At 45.8% G+C, this 24,475-nt stretch overlaps 3 protein-coding genes across 3 annotated transcripts; 2 read left to right on the top strand and 1 right to left on the bottom strand.

The window, feature by feature from the left end:
• The first annotated feature begins 5,506 nt into the window (after positions 1 to 5,506).
• On the top strand, positions 5,507 to 7,469 carry LOC131215168 (pickpocket protein 28-like). The gene is made up of 5 exons (XM_058209554.1): positions 5,507 to 5,649; positions 5,707 to 6,451; positions 6,511 to 6,671; positions 6,735 to 7,094; positions 7,163 to 7,469. Exons 1-5 carry the CDS (start codon positions 5,507 to 5,509, stop codon positions 7,467 to 7,469), a joined length of 1,716 nt encoding a protein of 571 aa, XP_058065537.1.
• A 7,681-nt stretch (positions 7,470 to 15,150) lies between these two features.
• Positions 15,151 to 18,759, top strand: LOC131216426 (uncharacterized). Its single transcript, XM_058210913.1, has 5 exons — positions 15,151 to 15,572; positions 15,662 to 15,747; positions 16,476 to 16,583; positions 17,471 to 17,550; positions 17,619 to 18,759. The coding sequence occupies exons 1-5, from the start codon at positions 15,528 to 15,530 to the stop codon at positions 18,656 to 18,658; spliced, it is 1,359 nt and encodes a 452-aa protein (XP_058066896.1). The 5' UTR covers positions 15,151 to 15,527; the 3' UTR covers positions 18,659 to 18,759.
• Positions 18,760 to 19,595: 836 nt separating this feature from the next.
• LOC131205411 (DBF4-type zinc finger-containing protein 2 homolog) lies at positions 19,596 to 24,031 on the bottom strand. The gene is made up of 2 exons (XM_058197492.1): positions 24,009 to 24,031; positions 19,596 to 20,283 (listed from the first exon to the last, which is right to left on the bottom strand). The coding sequence occupies exons 1-2, from the start codon at positions 24,029 to 24,031 to the stop codon at positions 19,596 to 19,598; spliced, it is 711 nt and encodes a 236-aa protein (XP_058053475.1).
• Between the last annotated feature and the right edge of the window lie 444 nt (positions 24,032 to 24,475).

Genomic DNA, 24,475 nt, shown 5'->3' with positions numbered 1-24,475 from the left:
CATTTTAAATTTGTAACTTCATTCATCTTTGCAGAGCGGCATAAATCATCGCCGTGCATGTTACCAATTTATCATGCTAATATTAGAAACGTCGTGTACGTGATGCTATTATTGTATGCGGGTTTTGATGGTCTGGTTTGTGTAAAACTATCATCGTGGGTGACCGTGACCGTACTAACGTTTTCACCGAAAGATGTTTAGAATTTTTAGCAAATTAAAAAAAAAAAAAATTAAAGTCATATCACGAAGCCTATCACGTGGCACCATTAAGACGATTGAAAGATCGCGAGATGATAGTTCCTCTCTGTGGCGCGCACGTTTTTATCAATGCTTACGACACTTCACGGAAGAGATTAGAAAAGACAGAATTTATGACACAATGAGGAAAACCAAATAGAAAGCCTTGTCGGCGGCTCTGTACGAAGAAAGAGTGTAATTAACCGAACAGCAAAGAACCGCCACCGCCGGCGGCATCAGTTTGTTGGAGGAGAATATTTTGAGCAATCGGCACGTTCGGGACGACGAAGTTATGTTGGATGTTGTTCTGCTGTCGAAAAATAAAAAACATGCCGGACATACGCAAAAGACAACTTCAAGCTGATACACGGTTTTAGGTGAGGAAATTTTCTGTGGTTAAGGTATCAGAGATGTTGTCTGGGAATGCTTCTTATGTTTTGCCACAGAGAGTTGAAATAAAATAATTATTTGGAGGACACTCTATGGATTTGTGGATGCTTTAATAGAGGCACCTAACTGTTGCGCTTTTTTAAAAGCATAAATAAATATTATTTTAATATATAAAATAATATTATAAATAAATATTATCTATTGAATTCACTAGGAACAGCTGTTTCATTAAATTTGTGATAAAAACAAATTCAAATTTGTAGCTTTTGGCATCGGAAGTTAAATATTTATCAATCGACGGTACACCGGCGGTGCAGCTTTTCCTAAACAAATTAAGCCATTTTCGCAAACATCGGCCCCGGAATGTCCGGACCTACACCGTCAGAGACGGTGGACAGCCAAATTGCCATTTTATAGCTGCAGCCGAAGATTTACGGCTATTGTTTCGCTGTCAAAAGTTTGCCCATTTTCGATCCATGACCTGCCCAATGCCTGCCCAAACGGTTCGTGTGATGAGCCGGTGCAATAAAACGATAAATAAACACCACAACTTTATCGTAACTTTCAGACCAACCGCAAGGACTGCGAACCTACCGGAACGCGGGAATGAACCAATGAAGTGGAGATGGGTTTTTGTTCAAATTGTTTACTGCAAAGTGCGATTTTTTTCGTTGTTAATTTGAGCCCAGTTTGCTACGACAAAGTTATGGCTCTACACCCTATTTGTCTTGTGAGCAATGAGCTATTAAAACGTAAATTGTGGTAATCTTTTTACTTTACGAAAATCGGCCTCATCGTCGATGCGATTATTATGTTAAATCAATTTCCAAGATTTAAATACAATGACCGTCCATCCTACATTTGAGTCGATCATCCTACAAGATACTACGATTCGTGCATTGATTCGATGTAATTTACAGCCATTTTCTTAACGATGATGAATGAGAAGCCCTGAGGTAAGCAGTCAACTCATCGGTTGTCAGAATCAACGGCAGGAAACCGTGACCACGCAAACCTCCCCGGTCGGATCTTTTGTCGAACCAATAAACTCCCATGCCTACAACAACAATGCTGTGTCCCATGCGTTGTTTCATCAGTGAACAAATTTGGCAACTCAATTGGGGGACGCAGAGAGAAAAAAAAACCGCCCAAACAATAATCTCTCAATTTTTATCAAATTACACCAACTCACCAGCACCATTTGCATATCGCGAATCTGTTTCGCGCACGATTCGTTGTGGAGGACGAAAACAAATGTAATCAAATCCGGCCGTCAATGATCGTGTTGCGTGTGGTGCCATGTGAAAGCAGCTGACAGCTCGCCACCTACGCGTGCGCTCGCGTTCCCACGCACTATGGGAGGTCCATTTTGCGCATAAACCGTAAGATGTACCCTCTTTTTATGCTCACCGTCTGTCAAAGATATTGGATTAAATTATGAACCCCATTCGGGGTCAATGTTTAATATACGAACTAACCCTAGCACTGAGTGTGTACTTTTGGCCACCAGAGGTACCCACTGTGCCAACCATGCTCAGCAGTTAAGCCATCAAATGATCAAACGACGGCGATCGGTTCGATTGCCTTCGAGCAGATCACCGTGGGGCCGGCTTTGTTTATTATAATTTCAATTTTATTGAAACATAAAAATGCCCCACATTTTATGTATGCATCGGGAGAAAAGAAGGATTTGTTTGGCAGTGGCGCCCCACCGTAATGGTAAGAAGATTATTTTTAAACCTTCCGGGTGCCCGCAAAAAATAATATACGGTTCCGGTGCGCAGGTGTTGTGATCGTACGCCACGATCCAAAGTGATCTCATCGTCATTTGATCGTCGATGGAATTGCAACGTTTAAACGACACACTCGGGGTGACATCAGTGGCTCAATTTGTCGTAGATTCCTTTTTTTTGCTCGAAACAGTGCCGGTCGACGTGGAAGCTGTGCCTCGGAGTGCCAATAGTTCACTGGCAGGCGTAGGCAATTCGGTGTAACGACCAAACACAAACTTGGGGCTGGCGGACCTTCAAGAATTGTTCCGCTGCTCTAGCGGAAGATTTTTATTGACTTGCGGCGTAAAAAGACGTGGAGATTAGTTTTAATTTAGTGCGATGTGCTGCAGGCAACAATGGCGCGGGGCTGAGAGTACATACCCAAAACTGAGCAAAGTTGTTGACGTTTGAGCGTCACAAAACTGAAACGGCACTTCGTAGTCGCCGTTTCAGTGCCAACCTTTTTGCCTTTTTTTATCACGCACGGCGATAGTTATCGGCGGTTCGCGGTTGCGACGGTCTGGTCCGGCCACCGCGTTGACCGGCGATAGTTTGGATTGATGTAGGGTATGGTCGTTATTCGTTTTATGCATTTTTCGTCGAAAGATAGTGTCTCGTGGTCAGTTATTAAGCACCGTCTCTAAGCGTGTGTAGATCTTTCGATTAAAAATCTTTAAATTCGGGAACGTCCGCGAAAAAATGGAAACCGGCACAACAGAGCAGAAGCCTGATCGAAACTGAATGATTAGCCCATTATGCTCACGTTCGGTAAATTTATGTTGTTTTTGATGTTCGATCGAATTAGGGTTAGTTTTATTTGTTTTCCAAGCTTAGGGGTTGACACCATCTGCAAAGCAAATGGCCAACACAAGCCTTAGCGAGTCCATGCTAAATTGGTTTAAAAACATAGTTATGAAACAATGTCACATCGTCACTAAACCGTCGTGAAAAATGCGAGTCTCGTAAATTTGTCTCGTGCATCAAAGTTCGAATACGACTCTCCGAACCTTTCGGTTCGGTTCGATGGAGGTGAAAATTTGGTAAGATTTACGCCACTTCCTAATTGGCTTAGTTCCTATTCGTTTCTCTTTTGAAACGGCGAAAAGGGTCCGTCTTCGTTAGCGACTTAGTTGTGTTCGGCCCATTCGGGTGGTGGTAGTGAATTGGGAATGCTTTGGAGATGATTTGTCGCGCGCCAGTAATTCGTTCGTTTAAATTAAGACATCTCGCGCGTCACAGTCGTAAAAATATTGGTACGAAACATAGCTCAGCCAGTGGGGCGCGTAGGTGGATTTAATGGCCGATGAATTCATTATTGCGACCCCAAGATGGAGCATAAAAGATATGATGGTCCGGGGCCACATAATATACATAATGTGCAAGATGGGATCGGACTAACAATGAAACGGTTGTTAGGTCGTCGGCCGTCCTGACAGCGGGCTGCTGGTGGCTTGCGGCCTGGGAAGCCAGCGCGTGTATCGGTGATCAAACATTATCGCCATCACTGGATCATGTTCTGCTGTTTTCCTTGTTTTTGGTGGAAAAATGTTTGGTTTGGCGCTTATTTATGACCCCTGCCACGTTGGAGCCATTTGTCATATGATTATTAAATTTTGCTCACATTCTTCAGGCCGAGAATCAGGCTCGGTGGCTGGATCTTACGCTTCTTACCTTATACGAATGCGTCCCCACGGATGGGGAAGAAAGTGAGAAGGGTTTCGGAATTGACATTTTTATTTGATTCCTTTGAATCGCCATTAAATTATACGAAACCTGGTCGGAGAGAAGAGTGGCCATGCTGCATCCACTTTTCGGGGTATGTTAATTCGACAACAATTCAAAACATTCCATTTTTCACGATCACCCTACACGAGGGTTTTCGGTTTCAAGGTAGCGATCGTTAAGATAACATTAATCATGCCGAACGGTACGGTTCGGTTCCGTCCGGCTTGCCGGCACGTGGTTGCAATTTACGCCTCGACGATGCATCGGCGCAGTAACTGCAATTCGGATGCACCGTCAACGGATCAGTAGTGGGTTGCTAATATGCGAGTAGCTTTGAATAGTTTCAAAGTGGTTCCTAGTTTTTAACGACCCATTGTGTCATCCCGCTTTGAAGGATTGCGACCCAGGACTTGGCGAGATGATGGGCCACCCACTGGGCCTCCCCGTCGATGACACACGGTTGACGATCCCTTTGTCGGTCCTATAAATTAGAGTGTCGCTGTGTACGTTTGGTGACCATCAAATTGTAATAGGTTCTAGCATCGCGTTCGGCAACGACGCGATGGGAATTGCGTTTTTTTTGTTCAGTGTCCACTCAATGCCCAATAGGCATTCCGCGTGTTGGTGTCCGTTTTACGACCGGCGCAAGTGGCGTGCCAGGGAACGTGCTGGCTGCACGTATGTTTAACCGGCGGATAATTGGTTTGGCTGGTTGGTTCATCTGTGAGGTTGCGAGTTGATACGACCTAGCTCGCTCCAGTTCAACGGGGTCTGAGCACGACAGTTTTGTTTTTATTATTTATAGCAAAGCTTTTGCATACGCCCACGCTGGAATCGGGAACCCTTTTCGGGGGTGGGTTGCTTTCAAATTAGCGTTTCCCAGGAGGCTACAGTGGGGTTTGAATGTTAATTATAATGTTACGTTATTAGTCATTTTAATAGAAAAATACCTTAGTTATAGTAATTCGTATCAATCTACTGTTTAGTAACAGTTATATAATTATATGAAAACAACTTCATTATGATAATCAACTGCACTTTATTCGCATCAATTTTACATTCATTATAATACAGAGTATTCTTGTCTTTAGGCATGTTTACAAAAGAAATGATTTTTGATTACTTTTCGTACATACTTTAAGTTTTCATAATTTAATATTTTTTCAGCATTATAATGGCGATGTTAGCAGCTTGAGTATGATTCAACAGCTTAGAAATCATAAAAAATTCAACTTGCGCGACAAGCTTCGTGAAAATTTCATCAACGCGTGTCGTGCAGGAAGGTTGGTGTCATGTCCTCCAGATGCTTCACGCCATTTGGTCGCGACAGGAACAACGACCAGGTCCTGCGTTGTCGCGCTAGTATCATTCTGACCGGCGTCATGAGTAACCGTGAAGTGTCTGTTTCCGGGTCCGGCCTGGGTCCGTGGTCGTTTTGGAAGACCATCCTGCGGGAGTACTTCGAAGGCAGCACTTGTCACGGAATGCGCTATATGGTGCACCCGCAGCTATCGATCAAGGAGCGGTGAGAAATGCACCGTGTGGTGTCGAATACCGTCTACAGCGTGGTTGTCCTCCCCAGGGCGTGCTGGTCAGTGATGGTGATCCTGTCGCTCGTTTGCTGCATCGTCGGCATCGTCTTCGTTCACGAACGGTGGATGGAGAAGCCGCTCATCGTGAGCTTTTCACCGTCGTCGAACCCCGTCTGGAAGGTGCCCTTCCCGGCCATTACGATCTGCCCGCAGACGCGCATCGATGCCGACCGATTCAACGTGACCGATGTGTTCCTGCGATTGCGTCGGAATTACAGCCTGCTCAGCGACCAAGAGTGGGTCCGGTTGCGTGCCCTTTCGCATGTCTGCTCCACGGTCATGCGCAAGAATGAGAACTACAGCACGGGAACGGCAGTCGATACGATGTCCGAGAACGATGTGGTGCCCGAGCTGATGAAAATCTCGATACCGCAGGACGAGCTCGTTCGGGCGTGCATGTGGAGTTTCAACTTTCGTCCGTGCCAATCGCTGTGGGCCCGTAAGGTAACGGAGAACGGCATTTGTTACAGCTTTAACACGCTCTCGGGCGAGGAGCTGTACGCCGACGATCAGATGTTTCGTGAGGAGCAGTTCAATACGGATCTTGCGAACCACTATATGTTGAAGACGACGCATGCCAGCATCATCGAGAGCACCGGGTGGACTATGGAGGACGGTTACACCGCCAGCGAGGACCTTCTGGCGTACCCAAGACGGACGGCCAGTGGCGGTTTCAAGGGAGGAATCATTGCGCTGCTGGAAACCCACGAGGAAGACCGGGAGTACATCTGCTCCGTAAGTTACTCCGTGAGTATCCACCCGGGGTATTTTTTATTAGTTCCACGTACTTCTAGGGAGCCCAACAAGGCTACAAGATTACGATCCATTCGCCGGACGAGATTCCACGGCTCAGCGAGTACAACATCCGAGTGCCACCGATGCAGGCCGTATCGATCATCATCAAGCCCCGCATGATGACCACCCAGAAGAGCCTTCATCGTCATCCGGCTTCCAAGTGAGAGAAAACTTTCTTCCGGAACTGCCATGCAAATGCTTCGTACTGTTTTTGCTCTTCCAGACGCCAGTGTTACTTTTCGGACGAACGTAGCCTGCGATTCTTCCGCGTCTACAACGAGCAGAACTGTGAGTTCGAGTGCCTCACCAACTACACGCTGAAGTTGTGCGGTTGTGTCACGTTCGCGATGCCGCGGACGAACACGACCCGGGTTTGTAGGGCCCACGAAATAAATTGCTATAAGGACGCGGCCACCAAGCTGATGGAACTGGGTGGCCTGATGCTCGAGGAGGGCGACGGGGAACTGTGCGATTGTCTGCCCGCCTGTACAACGATCAAGTACGACGTGGAGCTATCGAACGATTGGCTCAACCTGGACCAGATGCTGAACTCGCTGGCTCGAACGGGTCCTGACCGGGAAAGGTATGCAATGGACCGGACCACCTTCGGGATGCTCTGAACAATTTTGGTTTTTGGGGGTCCATTTTTAGCGCGGAACCGATGCTACTGTACGTGTACTTCAAGGACAACAAATTCCTGTACACCGAGCGGGTCGAGTACATGACGTTCAACGCAGGGTTGGCCAGCTTCGGCGGCATTCTGGCGCTGCTGGCCGGTATGAGTCTGATCAGTCTGGCCGAGATGATCTACTATCTGGCCGTTCGGCCACTTTGCCTCTGGCTGGGATCGCATCTCGTCTGCCGGTGCACGGTCAAGGTTGCCGATGTAGCTACACACGAAGTGCAGCTGCGCTCTAGTGACCACCGAGTGCGTCCCGTACGGCCTTGGATCCCGTAGTGGCCGCTCGGGAGGGGGACACTTTACGACCGGCACGTGAGATTAGCTTTCGGTTCGCGTTCGAAGCCCGCTGAGAAGGGTTCCCGGCCTCTGCCCGTCCCCTTTCTCGATCGATCTTCGAGGCTCGGTTTGTCGTAATGAATTTTAATGATCGCTCGAGTGATCAATGCAGTGAGGGGAGCGCAGCTGTCACCGCCGTCTGGTTGAGGTCTGGTCCTACGCCTTGATTGAGTTGGCAAACGACATTGGCGCTACGAATAATGCGATGCGATGTTTAATGTATGCTAATTGCTTTGGTAAAGGCTACCTCCTCGGGTCTGTTCGCATGAGAAAGTGTGCTGAAAAGAATGGTGGCAGAATGGCCACCGCGATTCGTAGGAATCGATTTGCAAAAAAAAAAATGGAACTACGAGCGAACCAAGTTATGTTTGGGAAACGCACCATTTCGAGCTAATTGTACGGGCTAGATCCTTCGATCGTTTGTCAATAAACACCAACCGCTTCAACTGCAGTATTATAAACCACCGGGAACTTTCTGGAATGTAATCGAGTCTCGTGACGGCAACCTTAAGGGTGACCTTGCCCTTGTTTGTGGTAAACAATTGGCAAATCGTTGGAACTCGTGCCAAAAATGCACTCTCCAACAAACCGCCCGTGTATGAGTAGGTGGCCGAGCAAACATCGTCAGCTGTTGATCATCAGCTGGAAATAAAACGTTGCGCTACCGTGCGCTACAACGATGATCGCGGTGGAAATGGAACACACGTGCGCACGGAGAAAAACAATCGCTGCCGGTTGCAAATGACGGTCTGCCCGAATCCAAATCGGAAAATTATGAAAACAGCCCACAGCGCCAGAGGCACACAAGTCTGGCTTTTGTTTTTGGGTCTGTTGTAGCATTTTTTCCGTGAGGCAGGCGTCACGGTTTCTTGTGGTGAGTAGAATAGAAATGGGAATTATTTTTTAAAGTTTAACAATGCGAATGAACTTCGACAGAAGTTAGTAAAACTCGCTCACGGGGTGCTTCTTTTAATTTCGGGGTGGTTTGATCACAACTCGGCCTCCCATTGCATGATTAATGTACCGAGGTTAAGGTGGTTTCGCAAATAACTAGATAAGGCAAATCTATGCGATCTTGTGGTGATCGTTAAATGGGGTTTTTTAATTAATGTCGTCGAGATTAAGTGTGGCTCGAATGAATTATTATAAATTTTGGTTTAATTCTCGCTAGGATTCGTTTTGAAATTGAATAAATTGTTGGATTTGAATAATTCTCAACTAATCTATAGCAATAATGAAGTTTGGGCGAAACTTCAACGCATTTTTGGGTTATTTTAAATTAAGTGGTTATTTGAACTGATTATTTTTATGGCCGAATGATACATATTTGGCAAAGCCACAAATTTTTTTATGTATGTGCCTTTTCCACTGTGCTCTCATGTATTATTTATATGCAGAACTATGCTTGGAAAACGGGTGAACCGTTTATTCGGAATAATATTGATCAACGTTTGATGGCTTTAAATTTATAGTGTAGGGGTATGAAATGTAATGTTTATACGGAGCGCACGTCAACAATCTGAACTTATATTTACACTACGCACTTGGAAATAGACCGTCTTATTGTTGCCGATGCCAGAATGTCGGCAAAAGCGTGTTGATTATCAATCGAGCCGTATAGGGGTGTCTATTCGAAAAATAAGAATCAAATAAACAAAACCGGTCGGGGCGATGCTAGCAACAGGCTCTGTGTCGATTCCGATCGTATCCGACCAGCGGGAACATCAACCGAGCTCGTAAATTTATGATTTAATGTATCCGTGTGGAAATCTGCTTACGTCGAAAGTCAACGGCTTTTGCCGCCCTCGTGCGAATATTTTCCGTCATTTTTTGCGTTGGGTTTTTGAGTGCATGCTTCAAATGATATTAAAGTGGAACGGAATAAATATGCAAGCACGTTGAATGGCATTCGCTACACAGTTTCTTTCCTACCGGACTTGACCAATACTTTCGACGATGAATCGAGAGCATCAATAATTTGTGGATTAGCGACAGACTGATAGACTCTAATTCGGAGGTTCGGGAGTTGATAGTTTTGCCATTTTTGGCGACTTCTGAGAGATTGCGCCGCTTAAATCCAACCTGTTGTGTTCTTTGAGCCAATAGATTGCAATTTTAAATCAATCTCTTTTCATTTGTTCATTGTGTAGGTTTATTAATCAAGAATGTAGATATTGTTACAAACAGCATAACAGAAATGTTGGCCAATGATAGAGACCTTTCACCTTTTGTTTAATAAATGTTCGGCAAAGGTTGCCGATGCTTGTATAGATATAATTCACCAGTGATATACTGTGTCTTCGATGTATGATAACGAACAGATTGTCAACTTTTTACGATCACTCCTTGCCGAGGTTGAAAATATCGTTCAGATTAGCATCTCAAGACGTTGAGTGATTTACCGTTTCGTCCGGCGGGAGATAAAGATACCACATGCTGTACCGGTGATGGTCGCATATGTTAATCACCCGACCCGATCAATGGTCAGCATCCGCATTTTTTCGATATTTGCCGCCTGTTATCAGAGCGGCGGCGTATGTAAAATTATTTAAATGACATCGCCACAAGATACATCGCCGATCGGTGTGCCGCGATAAGAACACACGCCCCATAATCAGGTGACAAATCGGGGTTGGAAGTGTTCTTCGCATTTTAAGGTTCGCTCCGAGGATCGAGGATCATGTTTGGAATGTTGGCGATCGATGTCGCCGATTTTGGGGCCTAATGAGCGATAGCGGTGGAAACCAAACCAATCCTGATCGATTTAGATTAGCCATCTTAATACGGTGCGTTTTGTAGTTCGCACAATGGTCTTAATCGGTTTCCCTTCCTGCACCAGCCAGGAATTGGATTTTATGGACTTGGGTTCCGGTATTTGCGAAGTGAAGTGCGGGATGGAAAGCTAGAGCCGGCATGCTAAACACCTGAGGCAAGGAATCACATTTGTTTTACGGCCGATCCTGGCTGTGGTCGTGTACCGTAGGTTTCTGAGTCGGTTTTACGACCGATTTTAATCAGCGCCACTTTGGGAGATTTTTATCTTGCTGTTCCCTAATCAACAGAAGATGAACGAAACGAGCTTACAGGTGTGTTGTATATGAACACAGAGGACGGTTCTTTTGAACATATGATATTCTATGAGCACCGGTGGCCATTTGCACCCACCCGAAGGATGGTGGCGCTATGAATGTAGGTTGCTAAGGGGAGCTTTTTATCTAGACCAAACCTAGGTGACAGCCGTTTCATCTTCCGAATATTTCTTCTTTAATTTCAAAAATGTGCTCGAAGCAAGGCCTTACCATCTTCTTCTAGGCACCTAGCCATTCTCCAAGCACCGAAGGAGTTTCCGCCCTCGTTTCTGGTTAAGCCGATGGCTGAACCTGGATTAAGAATAAATTAAAAAATTAATTTATTTGTGTGTGTCGAGTCGATTAGTCTAATAGCTGATTGTTTCCGCTCGGTACCCACTGCACTTGATCGGATGAGTTATGGCGCATTCTTCTCGAGACATTTCGGACAACGAGCTACTCACACGCAGTGTTGTGTTGGTAATGCAATGCGACACTGCCGGGTGGCCAAGTGCTCCGTAGCTGATCCTAAGTTATGGTACAAATCCTATTGTTTATGACAGCTGGTCGTGGCGGGGATCGAAGGTCTGCTTCCCGGTTACTGGGTCGGTAACAAGCACCGATCGGCGACCGAACGAGTGCGTATTGCGCAAAACTGTTTCACTTTCTTGAAGGCTGCTTTTTTGTTCGTCGTCGGTAATTGAAAATATATAAGGCAACTGTGTTACTTGATCGTTGAATAAGGAGACAAATTACGATCAATGATTTCCGGCATCGAGGAAATTAATCGAAACGATTTATGGTGCGCTTAGACAACGATTGATATATCAATTTTCTACTTCTAACTGATAGGGTAGAATGAAAAAAGTTTGATTGAGTTAAGCTCCTCCTTCAATTCGTCTCAACTTTGTCAGAAATGTCTCAACAAACAAGTAGGGATTAAGAGATTAAAATTCAAAACTTATTTTTCTACATCCAAAGACCAATAATTCAATCACAGCCAAATTGTTCATCATAAATTACGTTCACGCGGACGTTGATCAATAGCCGAAGGGATCGCTTTCATGGTCATCGCTTAAATCGCTCTATGGGTGAAAAGTCGGCAACCGAGAGGATCAGCGAAGATCACCATAAATCATCACCGAAACGCGCGCTCAGCATAAGTTCTCGGATCACGCAAAGAACGGCGGCCCTTTAGAATGTGATCTGTTGACTGCTTTCGCTTTGAACCGAACCGGGACGCAAGCAGCCACTGCATTTCGAAACCTTTTCCACTGCCCTGAGAAGGGTCATTGTCAATCGGAACCGTCGTACGCATAATCGCGGGTTGCATTGGTTTTCGGAGTGTGTTTTTTTATTTTGCCTCACTTCAGCGTCGTGACTGGTGACATAATTTATGTTTCCCTTGTGTTTCTTCGCTTGTGTTGCGTGTGTTTACGGTGATACGCAGACGGTTGGGGGATCGTCGATGTTTTGTTTGAATCGTAGTGCCGTTCGGCGTGTTTAAGAAATTTGAAGGGATTAGGTCAGCGGATATTTTTGGGTCACTGCAAGCTAATCACTGCGCATGGTGCATTACACGTGCGCGGTGTTGAGGACGGCACGGTCGGAATAAGCGTTCGTAAGCTGGAATATTCGGGAATTGTACACGGAACGAATGCGTCATTTCGGATAAAAGAACGATTTTCGTTTCGTATTATGTTTATCCCGTAGTGCTATGATGGACTTCCATTATGTTTATCCCGTAGTGCTATGGGATATGAAGTATTTCAAAACTGTATTCTAAATTTATCATAACTGTGTAATCAAAAGCTACAAGCATAATATTTGTTAGTCTACATTGATGGAAGTAACAAATAAAAGAAGCTTAATTGGAGGTGGACTTCGTTTTTAAACAATCAAACCATATTAGGAAACAATAAAGGAATTCTATACGTATTAATACAACTTCAATACATCTTTTTATATACTTGAATTTAATTAGAATGGGTTATTTTTTATTCGTTCACGTACTTTTTAAATTGGCCGTTGAAGATTTTCTAAACGCGCCACCTAGCGGTTGCTAGACTAACCTAGCTAGTCTCTCATCAGAAACGCTTCAGTAGAACGCTTCAAAACGCTTCAAATTAAAAGCAATACAAAGCAGGCTTAAAATTCGTTTATAACTTATCTCTTTTAGGAAAATGTAACTAAAATCATCATCCTCATCATCATGGCGTCGATGCTGAAATTTACTCGCTGTTTTTGCCAGCCACGCAAATGTTTGTGTAAAATTGAGGTAAATTCCGAAAAGCTTGTTGAATATTTATCGAAGCGGAGAAATGGAAAATAGTACATAATATTTTACCATCGTGTTGTAGCCGGACAACTACCCCTTGGATGCGCCGCTCAGAAACAAACCCAAAATGAGTGCTCCTTTCGATTACGAAGTACTTCCCGGAGTGTCGCCGAAAATATTCCGCGAAACGGAATATGAGCAGGTTCGTTTTCGGAAAATTCTTTCCGTAGCTTCGTGCCGATCATTTCAGTTTCAGAGTTTTCTTACAGTGTCTCGGTCCGATTCCAGTCGTCGGAAATGTGGCAAAAGAATTCCCGTACAAAAATCCGGAATACTTTTCATACCATAACTACTCGTACTACGATATTGGGCGCGCACTCGCTTGTGCATATCGTCTGCAACCGAGTGCTCTGCCAAAAGGAGTTAAGCCTTTCCGGGTGCCATGGCAACAGGTCGAAGAGGAATCTCCGGCTGAGCCCGTGGGCCTCTTAAGTTGTGAGCGGTGCGAGGAGGAACGGTCCGTTGACCCAGCGGCGCCAGCCTCCAAGAGCTGAACATTTTGTGGTTGTGCCAAACGAGGTCATACACATCGCGCGTAATTTGCGGTTTAATAATCAATCAAATTAATATGTCACCTGCGATGAGTTAGTAACAACAACGGTGTCAACGTCAAAATAATGATCCTTCAAGGTTTACGCTGCATGGGGGGCGTTTTCTTGTGGTCTATTGTTTTGGTACGAATTAGACACACATCGGGCGTATCCAGTGCCCTGGGAACAGCTGACCAACGCTGATGAAAACTGGCCTTTGTCCGCAGCGTTATGTCTGTCGGATCATATCTCCCCCTGAACCGTTTTATTTTAGCGTCGTGCCAGTACATTTGCATTCCGTACACGAAGGGGTCGGCTACCGAGCGAGATGCCGGCACTCTCTGCTAAGAGACTAACACATTTTGCATAGCATGTAATGGTTTTTGGGGAAAAGTGAAACTTCCGCTGCCGCAGTCCCATGCAATTAGGCCTCCTGTTTGCTGAGGGTGTCAACGGAGGTGCTGGCAAGTCGGTAGGTCGTAGATCTCTCGTTTAAGTAACAAAACAATTGATTCAGGTCCCGCTGGCTGGCAATGAATTTCAGGTGTGACTCAAACATCACATTTCACAGAATAAGCCCTAATGACGAATGGATGTACACGCGTACATAAACTTCAGTCAAATAATTCTTCGGGCCAGGCAGTCTGGTTCCGTTCGTCGGGTTTCCCAATATTGAGTGTACCGAGTACAACGTCACCCAGCCTTGGGCTATTATTAATTGTGTGAACTATTTCAATTTCGAATGATTCGACCAGCTAGTAAGGCAACATTCTCATAATTGTTTTACATTATTTGTTCTGTTAAAGCTGAGGTAGCTGATGCACTTCATTTCTCTCGGTGTCCGATACGGCGGAGACCCAATGCCCGATATTAAACATGGAGCTCCACGTTGCAGTCAACCGTTTCACTTTTCACTGTCGGCCCGTTACAGCGGACCGAGGAATGCACTTTCTCACGTACGGTACAGCCCTACACGGCCTAGCCACGACGACGCACCGTCTGATAAGAAGCGCTCCATTGTGTACGAAAGCATAAGTGTGCTTGCGTTATGCTAATGCTTTCGGTTGTCACATTGCCGAGCTCTCAAAAAACACCCCAAAAACCTAAAAATCTGACATCATTGAAACATTCCGCCCGATCTCTCGGTGCGTGACAATTGTGCGCATTTATTGTCTTCCGGAGATGCTGCTGCCAAACAGCGCCCAAAGAACCAACGCCCAGTTTTGTGTGACCCACCTAAATGCGCGGCCTGTTAGCTATGCGTGCGAGAGCGAGAAAGGAATACTCGTACTAATATCAAGACACGTTTTGGAGCCATTAAAAATAATACGAAAAGTAAGCGCAGTCCGCACCGGTGCGTGCACAGAGTGTCTAGAGACCGGCCATTGTTTTCGCTGCACCATCAAATATTATCTTCTAAGGCGTAGACGAACACAACCGTAATGTCGCTTGCGTATGTGTGCCGTATGAGTATTGGCCACTATCAGCCACCAAACATCGAGGCACACAACCACCGAGGCGATCGTGCAGCTCTCGGACTTCTCGCACTGTTGTGGGTTCGCCTGTTTTTGTCGTGGAGGTGGGAAATGGGTGGGAAAAAACATACCCCACACGGGTCGGGAAAGCCATTCGCTGATTAGCCACCGCGTGGAACGGACCTCCGGAACGCACTTTGATCGATCTCACCGGTCTTATCGTTTCAGTCGGGCGCTCACTACCAGACGAGTAACATCAACGCATCGTGCAGCGACGAACGCAGTAAACGGATCCGGGGCCCATCAATAAAGTGCATGATGGTTAGTGAAATGTGTTCGACCAGTGATGAATTTGGATAGCGGAGCGAAGTGAAGCGCTACACCGCCCCCGCCCGGTGGATCATGCACGCGTCGCTGATTTTGTTGGCCATTGGTGCGGTGTGGGCGAAAGAAACTGTTCGCGACAAGAGATTTCCCTCCAAGGAACAAGACAAACGAAGCGCTTAAGTTGTGGAACGATCGATCAATCGATCAGCAGAGTGTACTACCGTCACGGCTCTTCTCACGAGTAACAACCGGCGGAGAATATGGTGAAACCGGCGGCCAGGGTAGTGATCAAGTTTCTAGAATTAGTAAGTGTCCGGGGAGGGTAATCGAACAACCGAACACGGGGCACAAATTGTTTAATTGTTTCTTTTTTTCCGTTTCGTGACATTGGCAGTTAGGTTGTGTGGCGTGCGTTATTACGAAGATTATCACCGATCATGAGTCGCGGCGAGTGTTTGTGAGAAATCAGAAGCTATCGCGGTAAGTTCGTCACTCATCCACCACGAACATCCGTCTGGAAATGGTTGGTTTGCAAAGCATTCGGTGTAATTTGCACCGTTTAACGACCAGAAGCCGCCATCGGTCCTCGGTCCGTCGCCCAAGGGCGCTCTAAATCGCGTCGTTTGTGTGGGGGGTCGGTGCGGAATAATTAGCATTTCCGCTTCGGAAAGATGAGGGAAAACCATTTGGACCACTTTGGTGTTATTGCCGGAGGTGTCATTGCTTCCGCGTGTATGTGCCATCGTTATTGCGATGTAAAGGAGCTTTTCAAAGAACGAGATTGAGGAACGATTGTCTATGTTTTAGAATGTGTAATTTAAATATTCATTTTATCTCTATGCTAACTGCTTCATTAAATCACTCGTGAGTAATGTTCTTTCATTTGTTTTGCATTTTTGATCTAACTTCTATTAAAAGGTGGTTATTTGAAATAGTTTTGATAGTTTATGTTTAATTTTAACATATTGCATACTTTTCTTCCGCCATTCTATTGCTTTCAGTACTCTTTAAAACTCTTTGCTTCCAAAGTTTTCAAATCGATTAAATAAATAACGCAAATCTAAGGCAAAGTACACAAGTGGAGTGGCCATTTAAAAGCGTTTCAGTGTTGATAACAAATTCAAGCAACATCTGACAAGAAATGCAGCATCATCAGTCGTTGACAAGTTTGTCACTTTTCCTCAAAAAATAATTCTTCTCTTCCGTAGCGAATGGAGTCTGATCCACAACATAACCTGGAGCAGCGGTGGCAATGCATTTACGAACATCGTCTACGGGGGATACACGATAGTCATCGCGCTAATGCTAATTACAAGGTCAGTTCCCCTCTTCCTCTCTCCCCCACAATGCCCTAGGGCGAACTTCGTCGGTACTCCAAACAGAAGGAAGGGCTGTTTAGTGTTTTCACGTATTGCCATTTTGTTGTCATGGATTGTTTGGCTGGTTTGTTTTCCTTCGCTAGTTTCAGGTCCACCTTCTTCGGCCCCGTGTTTTTCCTTGTTTTCCGAATGGTTTGAACAGATTTTTTTCACCTACCACTCCGCTCGGTTCGGCTTGTCTTATTGTGTGGGACAATACTCTGCCGTGTGCCGGCCGTTTGGCTTCGATGTGGGAAGTTGCGGGGCCTTAGAGACCTTACGGGTCACGCTCGTACCCAAGCTCAAGTGCAGCCGGTCGGAAGTTGAACATTTTCTCATAAACAGCGGAGCAGGTTGACGGGCGACCTGCGATGGCTTTGTCTGGTTGCTGGAATGGGAGACGACCTTCATCCTTGGCGCACGCGTTGTGCTGTTGCTGGTTCGTTCGTTTTTCTGCTAGTTCTCCTACCAGTCCACAGGCTTCTATCGGACTTCTAGTGGGCCTGTTCGGCCGAACGAACGTCTTGCGGGGTTAACTTTTCATTACCACCCAGCCGCGCGCGGTGACATTTCTGTTCCTTTCTGGTATCGGGTGGCACATACCAGCAACCTGCCCAACCTCCACCCCAAACCGCGGAGGGAGTCGTCAGCCCTTGCGCAAGTCTTCAACGCGTACAATGGACCGCCGCTTACTGGTGGCACTTTGGGCATTATTCACATGTGAACAATGGAGTCGACTGTGTGGCCTGTGACGATGTGATACCATAAACCATGAGCTCAGCGTTAGGAGCCTCCGCCCGCTGTTATCCGGAATGTCTCGATGTGTAATCGTAATGTCGTTTCAGATGCGTCGATGCAAAAACACGTCCGAATCTGTTCGAAAAGATCGTGCTTTCGTTGGGGACTTTGTTGTTTTTTGCCGCAGGTAACTCACTGGCGGAATCGAGGAATCGTAGCCGGGTTTAACCTTCAACATTCTTACGCATCTTACAGGGGGTCTAGTGTTTGCCTCGATAGACCAAGTCCACCCCGATCTGCACGATAATGCCATCATACTGGGCTGCCTGTCGTTTCTGGTGGCAATCCTGTTCGTCATCGACTTGGCTGATCCATTGGCACGGATGACTGCCCACATGACTCAGACGGAGTCGGGGTCGGGTCTGACACGCGGAGCCGACGTCACCGATCGGGTGTCACTGAAAAAGGATGTGGCTACCGACACAGAGCAGGCGCCAATCTTTGTGGTGTCGAAAGCGGAATCAACCCTCCAGCAACCTCAACATCAGAACCATCATCACCATAACCACCAGACGCATCACAACCACCAAAATCACCAGAATCACCAGAACCACAATCATCAGCGAAGTGATGACTACCGTGATGGGGACACCTCTCCGCTCAGTCGGAGTGCCGAGTCTATCGTGGAACGGAAGGTGTACCCATCGTCCCAGGTGCCAGTATTTGCGCACGTCGCACGTGCCCCGGAAGAAAGTCGTCGGATAGCTGGCAAGGAGATTCAGTACCTACCACGGCAGGACTATCGGGATCGACGGGCCTATCGCGATGCGGGACCTACGTACTCCACCAGCCGACACTCGGTGCCTCACCACCATCATCAGAAACAACCACAAGCAGATGCCTCCAGTCCCGGGTATCACGATAATGGTTCTTTCGTCGAAGACATTCTCCCTTCTCGGAAGAGCACCTACGTACCGGCGGACAAGTTTGACCAGGAAGCATTGCAAATGAGTGCCAGTTCCGGACATCCGGCACGTTCGAGACCGGAACCGTCAACGAAACCTCTGAGCATTATCCGGACCGACTTCCGATCGAACCAAAGCTCACCGACCGATTCCAACTGCAGCGGATGTCGATGCTCGCAGCGCAGCACCAGCACTAGGAAGCTGGAGGATGGGCGCGACGAGTTCGACACACCCATCAGGCCCGGGTTCGTAGCGAACGCCGCCAAGAAGTGGGACGATCGGGCCCGGAGCAAAAGTCAACCCATCGTGGGCCTCAACACAATGGTGTGAATGGAGTTCGGATAGCGCTGTAGTTCTGTACTTCTTTTCTAAGTTTTCTAAGTTAGTCTTTTGGGGCAAAGACTTCGAGCCACTGGTGCACCGCGTGAGGGAATAAATAAAATACGAAAACGGTGTGTTTTTTGATTTCCGGAATTCGTACCACCGTTTACAGGCTGTTTTATTCGAACGGACTACTTCCGGAGTGAGTGCGACGGTGTTTCACCGTGCGAGGCGAGGGCTGCTTTGCTTTGCAAATGCTAACATGGGATAGAAGTTTCATCGACGTAACAGATGTCAAACAGGAAACAACGAACAATTTAGCGACCAGTTCCACACGGAAGGCTGTCCTGATACACTGAAGCGCACAGCATAGACTTGGTCTACGGGTTTGCTAACTTTCATGTTAGACGCCTAAAAGCACAGCTCTATGATGACTTGTTGGTACGGGTAAGTATTGAAGGCTAGCGATGTGATTATTAACAGGAAGGTAAGCAGCGTCAAAATCTCCTGAAATGTAAGGATTTATCTAAGATCATTAGGATCTGAACGGGTTACCGAATGAACAGTCTCACTTACGTTATGAGGTCACGCAGTGATGATCACTAATGATGGAGGGCCAACAAGTATTCCAAGTTTACAGTATTCTACAGCCTGTAAGGTAATTAGTGGTGGTTGGTACGGTAATTAAGAGACAGTAACATACGCACCTAAAAACCGCAAAGAAGCAGTTGTTTTGAAATCGGTTATGCTTGGGAAGTAAGTTGGACAAGATTGTAAGCTTCTGTGATGTTATGGATTCTGCTAAAAAAAAAAAAAATGGGAAAGAGAAGAGCATGACAGAAGTCTCGATTCCCTGTGTCCCTGTGAGCCATTACAAAATTCTTCATACTCTCACCTATTTTAAGTTGAGGAGTTCTCATCTCTTACAGGGGTTTTCAATCGGGAATTAGCAATATTTCGGACCGCAAATGGCGGCCACACTTGGTGGACAGCAGCCATTCTTGAAGTAGGTAGCGCCAGCTGGTACACAACAGTAATCCTTGGCCGGTGGCACCTGAATAACCTGTGGCTTGGGGTGACACACCAGCGTGGTGCAGATCTCCTTCGGTTCAACCACCACACGCGGAGTACACACAACCTTCGGGTCCGGAACGATCCGCTTGTAATAGATGATCCGCGGCTGCGGTACAGTCCTCTTTTTGTAGATGACACACGGCTCACAGATGGTTCTCGGTTGGTAGATCAACTTCGGCTCGACGATCGCTTTAGTCTGCGGCACCACGTGCTTGTCGATAACCGTACGCGTGCAGTTGATAACCTTCTTCTGAGCAACGAGCCGTGGAGGCTGCTGCACGGTAATGAAACGTGGACCACAGTGTTGCGGGGGACAGAAGGTCGGACACTGGGGCATGCAATTTAGGTCGTGGGCTGTGCGGATACTAGGTTTGCAGGGATTGCACGGGTCACACGGGCCACACGGGCCACATGGGCCACATGGGCCACACGGAACGTATGGGTTGCAGGGATCACAGGGGCCACAAGGGACACACGGACCGCACGGACCGCACGGACCGCACGGACCACAAGGGCTGCAAGGGTCACAGGGACCGCACGGGTCACAGGGAATACATGGGCTACAGGGAGCATGAGGACCACAAACTGCCTTTGGTGACTTCGGAATATGAAATAGGACAACATAAGAAGGAGACAGTGCAAGAACATAAGATAAACATGTTGTGCAGACTGAAGATGAGCAACGATTGAGTGTGTTAGTACGCCCAGCACTATTGATAACGGCAGTAACTTTCGACTATTTTTGTATGACCGGAATCTTACTAATCTAACGGTTTTGAATCATAAATCATAATGTAGTGTGGCTGTACGAACTAACATCGAGTTTATGTTTTAAAAAAGTCCATACTGTTTACTACTGACTTTCGCGTGTCGGATGCAGCTCGCTAGATCTGCACTTGGAGCGCCTTTCTCATGCCGAGCGTACAATCCGATGTCAGATTACTACCTGTTAGATCACAGTTATGAGCTTGAACAAATCTTGGATTTGTGCTTAAATTAGTATTGTTGTTTAACACACTGGGAATACGTTACTGGCTTTACTGCGGGGCAAGTTGTGCATCTTCTGACCTAAACGTGATAGCAGTAGACTACATCAGATGGTAGCTGAGTTAGGAGAAGCGGTGATCCCTTCCACAAATCGGCAAAAGTAGATGAAAGGTTGATTAATTTACATTAGAAATTCGTCCGGAAAGATGATACTTTTACAGTAGGCGATGGACTATCCTATCGTTTTTTACACAACTAGCGACAGTATGGTTTTAAACGGTTCAACTACGAAATATCCGTGGCCTACTGGCAATATTTCGCTTATGAAGGACAAGCCATGCTTAACTATCGAAAGAAATGCCTCTTGAAGAGCTCATCGCTATCGGAATGTCAGTGGCCTTCCGTCGCTGTCACAGTATTCCCTAGTATGAGAGAGATAGAGAGATGCGGAAAAAGAGAAAGAAACTCCTGTCGTGCACCATTCTGAGGAACGGCGAAGAGGATGTTGGCATTGATCTAGATTCAAATACAATTTCAGCGCCACTGGATAGCCGCGTGGTGTCTCTAAAATAGTATCGATCTGATGGTAGCACACCACGTAACACTAACACATTCGTGGGCAAGCTCCACTGCCACTGTTCCTCGGCCGCACCTTGTCGTCGTCTACTAAACCACAATAATCTGACAAACTTTACGAGAACTACGGCTGGTAGCCTAACGTATCTACCACCGAGTCTGCTGCTGATCGTAGTAGACATGGTGCAGAGATGGTACACGCAATGAGGTTTTTTCTCTCAACGGTACAAGTGAGAACGTCGAAAGTTACGTTACGACACTAGATGGGGTGAATTTTGGAAAAATGAGCAACGAGGTGACCTTTTGGGGGAATGGGGGACATTTGGGCTTATAGAAAAAAGTGCCTTGGGATTTGGGACTATTAATAATGGTGACGTAAGCACAGGTAACAAAAGTGGTACCGATGCTTGGTGCAACAGGACAGTGAGCACCGGTCACACTTATGGCAGGACGAACAGTGGTGTCTCACACTTACACATGGATAGCAGGAGTAGCAGGGATCACAGGGACTGCAACATGGGTCACACATTTTGCGTATTTTTGATTTTTCGATTCCTCGACAGCTGCTTCCTAACCGCTTAGAAGGTCGTCCTGCGGAGAAAAAGGCGAAAAGTAAGAGCTCGTTAGAGCACGTTCAGAACATGGGCATGACCTCAGAGTCAAAGAATCGCAAAATGTAATTCAAATTGGATCAAGGTCTTATGCAAGGATTTCCCAATTCTACGCCAATGGATTCGTGTGGTTGGGGAACAGCAGAGAACTTACCGTTTCGGAACGTAGGTGTACGATGAAGGGTACGAAAATCCCAAAAACTTTCAAACTAATTCTTCAGCAGGCACTTCTGGGAATTCGAAAATCGCTAACAGGAATTTGTCAATGGTTTCGATGAACAATTTAACAGGAATTTGGAAACTGCGTTTTATGCGAAATTTTCTAATTTTCTCTAACAACCTCTTCCTTCGAAATACCAATACTGAATGCTGGGCCAGAAGCAATTTGCTCGATTATTTTAGTTATTTTGGTTGCCATGGTTATTAGCCCTACGTGCACTATGTCGCTCACTATTATGACGAACTGCGTGGCTTCTTGAATTGTGTGTTAGAATATGTAGGAAGAAATTTTGGCAAGTTTTAGTTAATGTAATAGCCAAAAATTGTGTTTGTCGTTAAAAACGTCCATAAAACATAAATTAATTTAAATAATATAATTTGCGCCTGCATTCCCGCTGCACGACACACTCCCAGTCAGCGCCCTCTAGAGAACAGTAGCGCAAGTAGCGTTTCAAATGGCGGTTTTTCTAGACCAGCCTTTCCTTTTTACAATTTCACAAAAAACGATTGGGTTTAGTTTAGTTTAAGGATTTTTTTTATTTGATTGCCCATAATAGCACTATTAGCTTAACATGTGATAGTCAACGTTTGATGCTGAACTGATAACGACCCGAGCGCTAGTTGTGCAGTTTGCGGAATAAATTCATTTGCGTAACAAACATTTACTTGATTATCTTTTCAACCACGAGCTTTTAACGAATAGCGCAACAATTTAGCACAAAGTTTATCGTAAGCACAGCAATGCTGGAGTAGGTATTCCGTAGGATTTGCGCCATAAGCTTGATAGTTACCGTCGAGCCTCTTTTTCTACTTAGTTACCGTCGAATATTTTACAAGCTTGTTTAACACTGAGTAAATTTTGAACCTTGTGCTTATGCCAGTAGATTTTAATTTAAAGCGAATTGTTTTTGATTATTTGGAACTGCAAAATTGAAAAAAGAACAAAAAATATAAGTTCAGAAAATTACAACATTGATACTGTTCATTAAGGTACTAACCGAATATCGCATGGATTTACTGTGTTGAATGTCCAAACGGTACTTGTATTGATGTTACTGCGTAGAAAGAGCATACGCAATTGGAGAATGGTTGGCAAGGACCGTTTGTTACTCCTTGCAACCCAGCTAGCTTGAGGGATGATCGAAACGGGCAAGGGCGGGCCATCGTTCGATTGAGGCATCGAAATAACAAAACTGTCGGTAAACAAATATTGCAAATTGAATCCCACTCCGATCAGACGAACTCGTACGCGAAGAGATTTATGGTGACGTTCTAGATTCAAATAGTATTTCAGTTACACTTTCGCTTTGTGTTCAAAATAGTATCGATCTGGAGTGCCACACGCTGAGCATAAGCATGCACGAGAAAGGACTGCTACTCTCTACTACTTACTAACCCCTAACCTTCTCCTGCATCTGCCCAAAACCCACAGAAAACTATACGAGAACTATGGCTGGTAGACAACCGCATCTACCACCGAGTCCGATGGTTCCAGGTCACGCAATGTTTGTTTTCTGCGACCCCGGAAATAGTGCGTTCGATTTTGCTTTGTGTTGGAGCCTCGCAGGATTCGATTTGCAAGGAATGTAATCCATATTTGCAGCAGAAAAAAAAATTGTTTTCGGGTAACATTACGAAATCAACCAACAAGAAGAATCCCGGAACGGAGATCGGAAATTAAGTGATGTGGTTTGCGGGATAATTTTGTCATAATGGGATAACGGATATTGGAGCAAAGAGTCCAACCCGTCACCTAGTGGTGATGACGAAAGCATAGATAGCAATAATGGTAGCGATGTTTGGTGCAGCATGTCAGAGAACAGCGATCACACTTGTGGCATGACGAACAGTGGTGTTTTGTGTAAGGATAGCACGAATAGCACGAATCATACGAGCTGCAGCACGGGTCACACATTTTCGGAGCTTTTGAGGAGTTCGGAATTCTTTGCACGCACGATCAATCTATAAAGAAAATGTTTAAAATTCATTTAAATCATTGAGATTCAATCAACATAAGAATATAGTAAGGAAAGCATGTGGTGTTAAAAAACCTACCCTATAAAAAGTTTTATGATGATTTGGAATCGTCACGATCGCCAAACACAATTCGTTGATGAATGCTTTCACAAAAGTAATTCACAAGATTCAACCACGCTTTCTCCGTTTTAACTTGCTCACTGTCACGTCCGATCCTTTCACTGTGCCACGGCGTAATGCTCAGCGAAGAGAAACTACTTCGAGGGTTCTAGTTATTTCGGTCGTCATGGTAATAACGTACCATCGGAATTTAGGTTGGTGTAGGACCTAGCCGCCGTACGTCCAGGGTCTCGGCACACACTGTACCACCTTCGAAATGATG

Source organism: Anopheles bellator, chromosome 1 (genome assembly GCF_943735745.2).
Source record: "Anopheles bellator chromosome 1, idAnoBellAS_SP24_06.2, whole genome shotgun sequence".
Taxonomy (NCBI): Eukaryota; Metazoa; Arthropoda; class Insecta; order Diptera; family Culicidae; genus Anopheles; species Anopheles bellator.
The sequence above is the reverse complement of the archived record's forward strand: the minus strand, read 5'-3'. Positions and strand labels throughout refer to the sequence as shown.